General features: G+C 42.2%; 2 protein-coding genes across 2 annotated transcripts; one reads left to right on the plus strand and one right to left on the minus strand.

Annotated features, from left to right (window-relative positions):
• Positions 600–5332, plus strand: LOC109714894 (sphingosine kinase 1-like). The gene is made up of 10 exons (XM_020239623.1): positions 600–1205; positions 1962–2084; positions 2204–2304; positions 3048–3120; positions 3263–3349; positions 3452–3529; positions 3679–3749; positions 4092–4388; positions 4618–4740; positions 4908–5332. Exons 1-10 carry the CDS (start codon positions 839–841, stop codon positions 5103–5105), a joined length of 1518 nt encoding a protein of 505 aa, XP_020095212.1. The 5' UTR covers positions 600–838; the 3' UTR covers positions 5106–5332.
• Positions 5932–8665, minus strand: LOC109714843. The gene is made up of 3 exons (XM_020239551.1): positions 8182–8665; positions 6801–7434; positions 5932–6636 (listed from the first exon to the last, which is right to left on the minus strand). The coding sequence occupies exons 1-3, from the start codon at positions 8512–8514 to the stop codon at positions 6233–6235; spliced, it is 1371 nt and encodes a 456-aa protein (XP_020095140.1). The 5' UTR covers positions 8515–8665; the 3' UTR covers positions 5932–6232.

The following is a 9073-nucleotide window of genomic DNA, read 5'->3' on the forward strand; positions in this document are numbered from 1 at the left end:
GAGAAGTTCGAGTTAGTGGAGGAAATCATATTATCAACTAATTAAAGGTAGCTTTCCCAAGGAGAAAGTCCTCTTACTTCATTGAATTGACATGATGAAACTACAAAGTTAGACGATAATGTTGTTAGTTCTCTTCTCCAAACAATTTTACTTAACAACATACAAAAGTTCCAATTTAGTCTAGCAGACTTGAATTAGTACAATGGTTATGAGTTAACCAGAAACCTGATTTTAGTGGTTGGTCATAATTAATGGGCGATAATAGAGGCCTAACAGTTTGAGTACAAGTCCCTATAACTTCTTATTTAAGTATCACATTAATCTCTGTCTTGAACAAATCCTTCTTTTTTTGGTATTGTCCTCCGTTACTCTGTATGCAATACATACAAATGTATGAAACTGAAGTTTTTTATAATTTTGTATTATTTCACATATATAAGGTCAGTATTAAAAATACGCAACTCTTTTTCTAAATAAATGGCAGCACATGCGAGCTGCTGCAGCTAAAAGTTGACCAATTTTGTGGCCAATGTGATGTGATATCTTCCATGCACTCCCGCTTCAAAGTTGACTTTAATTCATGAGAAAAAGTAAATGCTATTCATACACTCCAAGAAAGGTGTTTGAGATCAGATGTACAAGAGAGTAGAGAGATATTGAGATCAGATGTACAGTGTAGGATCCAAAGTGCAATATTGGATTCTACAGGGACTAATCATACAATTTATCCTTATTTAAAGGCGGGATATTTCCAATCCATTCCCCGCCCTCTTCCTCTTCCTCTTCCTCTTCCTCTGACCCGGGCTTTCGCTGTAGCTTCCTCCGCACGCTTCGGAGAATGGCGACGGCGAAGGAAGAGACCGCAACCTTTACTCTAAACCTAACGGAGAACGTTAGGTTCAACGGCGCTCCGGCGGAGCTGACCCTGGGGGCCGATGGAGCTCTCCGGTGGCGCGGCGTCGGCGTCGGCGTCGGCGGCGGGGGGGAGCGGCGCGTGGGGCTGGAGGAGGAGGTGTTGGGGATCGAGGTGGAGGGGAGTAGATTGATCAGGATTAGGGCTTTCGTGGGGGAGTCGGAGGGGGTCGCGTGTGGGAAAGGGGAGAGGGTCGGGAAGAGGGCGAGGAGGGATTACGTCTTCGAGATGCCCACCGATGAGGCGGCGATGCGATGGAACGACAAGTTAACGGATCACATCAATTCGCTAGGTTAGTTCCGCTGTGTTAAGAATAATTGTCCAATTTTTTATAGAAAAAACAATTTTAGTTGGGCATCTGTATATATCGGATTAAATTTCTATACTGGTTCGAGCATCAATTGCATGCTAGTCGCACTTAGTATGTGAAGTTATTTGTAACTCGTGAATTGATCTGTGTATAATATGCAAGTTTCTCCGCCCGCATATTAGCTTAAACTTTTGAGCTGCTTTTTCTTGTTTTCCTTGAAGACGAAAGAAATTAATTGGATGAGAACTTTTAAAATAGCTAATATTCTTACTTAGGACCTATTTAAGTTAGTTAGTTTGTTGGCCGTGGGATCTGTTTGAACTGATATACTTGTTTTGGCTCTCAAAATCCAACCTTTGCGTCATTCAAAAGATGCGATTTTTATATGTTTTTTTATCAATAAGTATGCTTGTTGTTTCCTTATGACTATATTTTTAGTCCTTTTTTCTTTCCTAGCAATGTTAAAACACCATGCAAAACCGGCAGTTAAATTGATACAACATTCCTCAAACAAGAGAAAACAAATGCTCCTGTTTTTCTTGTTGTTAGAAGTCATTTATTTTGCTGACAATAGATGATCTGACAATTTCAAATTAGAATTGCTCTTTTACTACTTTATATATGCCATGGGGTGCTTACAGTTAGAAAAACGATTACTAGTATGTGCTTGATCACACAGCAATTGCGATGAAATTCATAAGATTCTCTTTTCTGAGTCCTCTCTCCTTTTTTCTTTAGGGAGGCCAAAGCATCTCTTTATCATTGTAAACCCGTTTGGTGGGAAGAAATGTGGGAGCAAGATCTTCCAAGCTGAAGTTAAATCTCTTCTTGATGCTGCTGGTATTCTGTATACGGTCAAAGGTTGTTGATTCTGCAGGCCTTCTCCTTTTTTGTGCCCTTTTTTCCCCTGTTCTTGTTATCTCAATTTTTCCGAGGTTTGATTTCCTCTATGCTAATTCTTCAAATTCTATCTGCATTAGAAACAATGCATCAACTCCATGCTCAGGAGATTGCATATTCACTGGATATTTCAAAATATGATGGGATTGTTTGTGTTAGTGGAGATGGTGTTCTTGCCGAGGTAAGCAATTTAATTTTCACAATGCATATTGGATTTGAAATGGTACATTTAATAAGTTGGCTGGACTTTTGGGTACATGAATCAGCATCCAAGAAACCATTGACTTTTTAAGTTTTGATTTCATTGGCTGTGAAAGTTGACTTTGTCCAAACCAGTAAAATTTTGATGTCTTTTTAAGGTTAGAAACCTGAGAAAATGTACTAAATTTCTATACTCTTTTTTTGGCGGGACAAAAGTTCTTTGTCTATGGATCAGCTATGGATTAGGAAGATGTGGAACTTATTGCTCTTTTCTGTATATTTGTCACTAGGCATTTTGTTAGGAATTTCTTATGCTTCTTTTGAGTCATGCTTTAACACGATCTTGCTTAATGACCTCAATTATGGCCCTACAAGGCCCTGCTTGGTTGTTTGACTATGTTCTGAGTCATGCATGAACACCATCTTGCTTTAAGGACTTGAATTATTGGCTCTGTTGGGCCCCACTTGGTTGTTTGACTCATATTGGAGTCCCTGCAAAAAATACAAATACACAACATACGTAACATGAGCTCAAGCAGCCTAGTTTTTCTTGTTTAGCTGTCCCAGTAATTTCTATTGTGTTTTAATTTTTTTGCCGTCCTAGCCATGTCAATGATGACTCTATTTGATTTATCTAATTGCTCTCTCTTCTCTTTCTCTTCATGTGTTATTATCTTAATTTTTGAAAGTCATCATTTGTTACTATCCAATGTTCTTTTATAGGTAGTTAATGGTCTACTGCACAGAGAAGACTGGGAAACAGCAATAAAAATGCCACTTGGTGTAATACCAGCAGGTATGAACTGCTTAAATATGAAACATTTCAAGCTGCCATGTAGCCTATGTTGCTCTTCAAAAAGTATAAACTATTAAATGTATGAACATAACAACAGTAATCTCTTAGTTGCCAGATTATTCATGTGGAACATTCCTTACAGGTACAGGAAATGGCATGGCAAAATCTCTTCTTCATTCTGCTGGAGAATTATACTCAGTATCGAACGCTGTATTTGCAATTATCAGAGGTTATCTTTTTCTTTATCTTTTATTTAGCTTTGATTTAGTGGTGGAACAGTGAAATTCTACTCAGTATCATGTTCTTAAGGTGTTCATTTCCTGTTATACAGGTCACAAGCGCTCACTTGATGTCGCAACTATCACACAAGGAGAAACAAAGTTTTTCAGTGTCCTGTTGCTCACTTGGGGTGTTTAAAAAAGTCACTCTTCCTATATTTAAGAATTTAATGACATAATATGATTGATGATAACTTTAGAAATTGCATTCTTGTTTTCTGCTCAAGAAGAATGCAAGATTCAATGCTTGTATGCCTAAAAATCAAGTGAAAAACTGCAGGTCTTGTGGCTGATATTGATATTGAGTCAGAGAAGTATAGGTGGATGGGAAGCGCTCGCCTTGAATTTTATGTAAGTGTATCACTTCCAGCTTTTCTCTAGCTTCTTTCTTTCCCTGTTTTGGGAGAAAAAAGAACATATATTACGATCTCTTGGGCTGAGTCCACAGTTATCTTGATAAGTGTATGTATGAGTATTAGATACATATATTATGATACAGCGTGTGTTTTTCTCCACCCTTTCACTGAAAAGGTCTACTGTAATGTACAAAAATCAAATTTAGAAGCTAAATTTACAAGTCGAAGTATTCTATGTTACAAAAATTATTCCAGGCATGAAGAAGTGACAGGATTTACAAGAAACCACTCCCTGGTCTCTAATGTGCTAATTAACTTCGTACATCTGTTTTGGCAGGCTCTTGTACGCATAATGAACTTGAGAAAGTACAGCGGACGTGTTCAGTTTGTGCCCGCACCGGGATATGAAGAATGTGGAGAGCCACTAAAGAAAGTAGATGTCCGAAAAAGTGATGACAACCTCTCCCAGGAAGGCCAAAGAAATAATGCTAAGCCTTACTGTCGTTCTTACCATGGCCCGTCGGTTGAGTTTGAAGATTCAGAGTGGAGGTCCCTCGATGGCCCATTCATTTCAGCTTGGGTTAACAATGTACCTTGGTGCGCTGAAGATTTTATGTCAGCACCTGAAGCAAAGGTAACGCCACTTTGTACTTCGGACCCTCTAAATGTTGAACTCCCACTTTCATCTATAGCTCTTTCTCTTGAAATGTTATGTTGATATACTCTATGCTTGAGGATAAAGGCGTTGTAAATGCTACTTTATGTCCGAATGCACGCGATACTATCAAATCTCAATCATGTTACCTTTTTTCTTTCTTTCAATTAAGAAGATGATCTTATTATGTTGTTGAATTGTGATGCAGTTCTCGGATGGCTACTTGGATGTCATCATAGTAAGAGACTGTCCAAAGTCGGCACTTTTGAGTATGATGCTAAAGATGAGTGATGGTAGTTATATCAAATCCCCGTATGTCATGTATCTCAAGGTATCTTACGCTCCTTTGGCAATTTGTAGTGATCTAGCAGTCTGTAGACCAAAATAAAGCTGTCTGACTTCAAACTCCCTACATGCAGTTGTCATCTTTCGTAATAGCCTCTGCGGCATAGGAAATTTGGATAAAATTAACATTTTCTTCGATTTATGATTTCATAGGTGAAAGCCTTCCGGTTAGAGCCGGGTCAGCGCATGGAGGACCCTACCAACGGCGGCGTCATCGATTCCGACGGTGAGGTGATCGCCAGAGGAGATAAATCCCACCACCGCAACCAACAAAAATATCTGATGGCTTACGGCCCTCCCATTGAAATGACGATTGACAAGGGTTTGGCTACCATCTTCTCTCCCTGTTGATTTCCTTTCCAATTTCTTCCTCCTCTTTTTTTTTTTTAAAAAAAAACCTGTATTGATTTATTTGGATGCTAGTTCTTTTGAACATTATACCCCACATCATTGTTTGATGTACGTTAGTCTATGTCGGAGCAGAAATAGAACTGAGAAATATTGTATCACATATGTGTAAATTCAGTGCAATGTTAAAATTATGGATCAGACAGAGTAATGTACTTTTCACCATCTCACCATTATGAATTAGTTTCTTTGAGGAGTTCTTATCATATATGATTATGGTGTCTGCGAATCTTCATCCTCGAACATTTTTTTTGTTTTTTCTCCAAGTACTTCAAAGAAAACATGAGAAGGGGTTTTCTTTCCCCGCAAAACATTAAATTTCCTGCTGAAAAAGATTAGAGTTGGTTTCTGTTTGATATATGGAGTCTTTCGGCGAGTCCGGAGCCCGCGTAGGACAGTGCGGTCGACTTTTGCTATTGTTAACAGTAGGCTGGGCCGTGCTAACGCCCATCATTCTCGTCCCTCTTTGTTCTCTTTCTCGCATTGGCCTCTCCCATGCCAAATCTCTTTGTTTTTTTGGATCTCGAAGGTTTAACCTGTGACCTGTGACTCCTGAAAAGTCGTTGCATTTATTCTAGTACCGAAGTCACAAAATTATCCAAACTTTTACGGGCAATTATACAAAAGCTAGCCTCTCCACTTCGGTAGGATGACGAGCGAAATGGAGTCGGCGAAACTCATAAATGTCTCGTTCTCTGACTTTCCAGTTTAGAACAAGGACAAAAAAACTCCTGCACTTTTCTTTAACCTATTTTCTTTTTCGTTTCAATTGGTAACATCAGTGACGAGGACTTACCTATAATTTATAGAGTGCCATAAATCAACACTCATTTGGACAAGTAGGATTCAAAACCAACCAACCAACCAACCAACAAACAAATAATTAACGGAAAGAAAATTACAAACAAACAAACATTCCTCTTGGCTCTTGCCCTCCCTCTCTTCTCCACCATTTAGCTTCGGCAAATTAATTAACTACTCTAATAACTATTTACTACAACCAATTATGATTCGAATTACAAAATAAACAAATTGAGCATCGACTAACTAATGAATTATAATTATTTGATTTAATGGCTACCTTGGTTGATCATCTGCATGTAGTGCAACAAGGACTCCTGTCTCTGCAGCCTCATATCCTCATTGAACTTGTTTATGAACGCCTCCACCCTCCTGTTGAGCTCCTCCTGCCCCAGCGAAGGCTCCCTCCTCACCTTCCCTCCGCCTCCGTCGCTCCCCGCGCCTTCTCCTGATCCCCTTCCGCCTCTCTCGTGGAACGTCTCCGCCTTCCGCATCGGCGGCGGCTCCAGCGGAGATTCGTCGACGTTGCCGCTGCGGCCGCCGCGCACCTCCCACGTATCGGATTTCCTGAGGTGGCGCGCCAGCGGCACCGCCCGACCTTCCGTGATCGTCCGCCACGTGCTCTCCAGCGTCTCCACCCGCCGCGGCCGCGCCACCCGCAGCGCCTTCCCTGCTGCTTGAAATTAGCACACGTTGCACCCTCCCTCATGAGTATATGTTAAAAATAAAAATTTATATATATGATCATGCATGAGCTAATTGCTCTCTTATTATTATTATTATTATTATTATTTGGTTATTTTTAAATAAATACATTCTAGAATTTGTCTCTGATACCTTCGGAACTGGAGGCGGGCTTCTTCGAGCTCCTACGGTTTTGGTGGCCGAGTCTAACAGAAAAGAGCGGCTTCTCCCTCACCATCTCCTCCTCCTTTTCCTCCCTCGTCTCCACCTTCTCCCTCTCCCTCTCCCTCTCCCTCTCCCTCTCCACTACCACCTCCTCCTCCACCTCCGCCACCTCGCCCACCGCGGCTACAGCGATCTCCGCCGCCGCAGAATCGGGATCGGGATCGGGATCGGATCCCGAGGGGGCGGCGCGGAAGCGGGAGGAGGCGGCGATGGAGAGGATGATGGCGTTGACGACGAGGTAGAGGTAGGGCGGCGCCAGCCACGCCACCACCGCTGCGCGAACGCGCGGCGCCGCGGCCGCGGCGAATCCGACGATCGTCGGGCCCGCGAAGCAGAGCATCACGGCCGTCCACACCGCCCCCGCCCCCGCCGCCGCCGCCGTCTTGATCGACCAGCGGTGCCCCATCGCCCCCGTCCACTTGCGATCGGTTAGTAAATCTCCACCGTCCACCACTAGTACTACTCTCTCTCTCTCTCTCTCTCTCTTCGTTTGCTCTTCGCTTGTGCTATATTGTCGTAATAATAGTACTAAACATAAAAAGTAATGCAGTAGTGATAAGAGCTCTCACAATACCACAAGAGACATATATAGAGAGAGAGAGAGAGAGATAAGCAAATAGGGGTGGGGATTGATGGGGGAGTGTTTAGGTGATGAGATGTGGGCCGTAGGATCTCACCGCTCTGTCTCCTCTGACACGTCACCACTCTCGGTAGGAGAGATAAAAGTAATATATGAAAATGGTTTGGTACAACTTATATAAGTCGATGAATAATAACATGAAAAAGTTCTTGTCTTTATTTGTCCTATCTTGAAAGTACTAGATCCGTAAAATCTGCGGATTCCTTTCGGACGCGCAGATCGGACGGTCAGGGCGGGTGCATCCGAAGCCGGAACACATGATCATGAAGAGCTGCAGAATAATTAATTAACGAAAGATTAGTAAACTTATATTTAGACATAGGGTTAGGATATTTTTACTAAAAGTAAATGAGGACATTTACTTCCACGTTAATTGTGGTGACGGTGAATGCAAATTAATAATCCACACGGTTAAATATATTATTATAAAATATTTGAGCTATCCATCTACCGAATTATATAATTATTCATTATTATTTACCTAGCTATAGTATAAGGTGGTTGCTGAGTTGAGAATTTTTAATGGGTAATACAATGTAAATTTGACAGTAGCTACTTGATAACAAGATAAGTTTAAATAGTCTAGTTTAAATTTGAATGTTTATTTTTTAAAAAATATTCTACCTTTCACTGTANCACCTTCTCCCTCTCCCTCTCCCTCTCCCTCTCCCTCTCCACTACCACCTCCTCCTCCACCTCCGCCACCTCGCCCACCGCGGCTACAGCGATCTCCGCCGCCGCAGAATCGGGATCGGGATCGGGATCGGATCCCGAGGGGGCGGCGCGGAAGCGGGAGGAGGCGGCGATGGAGAGGATGATGGCGTTGACGACGAGGTAGAGGTAGGGCGGCGCCAGCCACGCCACCACCGCTGCGCGAACGCGCGGCGCCGCGGCCGCGGCGAATCCGACGATCGTCGGGCCCGCGAAGCAGAGCATCACGGCCGTCCACACCGCCCCCGCCCCCGCCGCCGCCGCCGTCTTGATCGACCAGCGGTGCCCCATCGCCCCCGTCCACTTGCGATCGGTTAGTAAATCTCCACCGTCCACCACTAGTACTACTCTCTCTCTCTCTCTCTCTCTCTTCGTTTGCTCTTCGCTTGTGCTATATTGTCGTAATAATAGTACTAAACATAAAAAGTAATGCAGTAGTGATAAGAGCTCTCACAATACCACAAGAGACATATATAGAGAGAGAGAGAGAGAGATAAGCAAATAGGGGTGGGGATTGATGGGGGAGTGTTTAGGTGATGAGATGTGGGCCGTAGGAGAGATAAAAGTAATATATATATATATATATATATATATTATATATATAAAAGAAAATAAGAAAATGGTTTGGTACAACTTATATAAGTCGATGAATAATAACATGAAAAAGTTCTTGTCTTTATTTGTCCTATCTTGAAAGTACTAGATCCGTAAAATCTGCGGATTCCTTTCGGACGCGCAGATCGGACGGTCAGGGCGGGTGCATCCGAAGCCGGAACACATGATAATTAATTAACGAAAGATTAGTAAACTTATATTTAGACATAGGGTTAGGATATTTTTACTAAAAGTA

The sequence above is a fragment of the Ananas comosus genome, linkage group 9, assembly GCF_001540865.1.
Source record: "Ananas comosus cultivar F153 linkage group 9, ASM154086v1, whole genome shotgun sequence".
In the NCBI taxonomy this organism is placed as follows: Eukaryota; Viridiplantae; Streptophyta; class Magnoliopsida; order Poales; family Bromeliaceae; genus Ananas; species Ananas comosus.

Excerpts from the sequence above, each read along its gene's own strand:
- LOC109714894 (XM_020239623.1), top strand. The coding sequence starts at position 839 with ATGGCGACGGCGAAGGAAGAGACCGCAACCTTTACTCTAAACCTAACG. Across the intron at positions 3,750-4,091 it reads GCGCTCGCCTTGAATTTTAT|GCTCTTGTACGCATAATGAA; the intron begins GTAAGTGTATCA and ends CTGTTTTGGCAG. Across the intron at positions 4,741-4,907 it reads CGTATGTCATGTATCTCAAG|GTGAAAGCCTTCCGGTTAGA; the intron begins GTATCTTACGCT and ends ATGATTTCATAG.
- LOC109714843 (XM_020239551.1), bottom strand. The coding sequence starts at position 8,514 with ATGGGGCACCGCTGGTCGATCAAGACGGCGGCGGCGGCGGGGGCGGGG. Across the intron at positions 7,435-8,181 it reads AGGAGGTGGTAGTGGAGAGG|CTCTTATCACTACTGCATTA; the intron begins GAGAGGGAGAGG and ends GTATTGTGAGAG. Across the intron at positions 6,637-6,800 it reads GCCCGCCTCCAGTTCCGAAG|CAGGGAAGGCGCTGCGGGTG; the intron begins GTATCAGAGACA and ends AATTTCAAGCAG.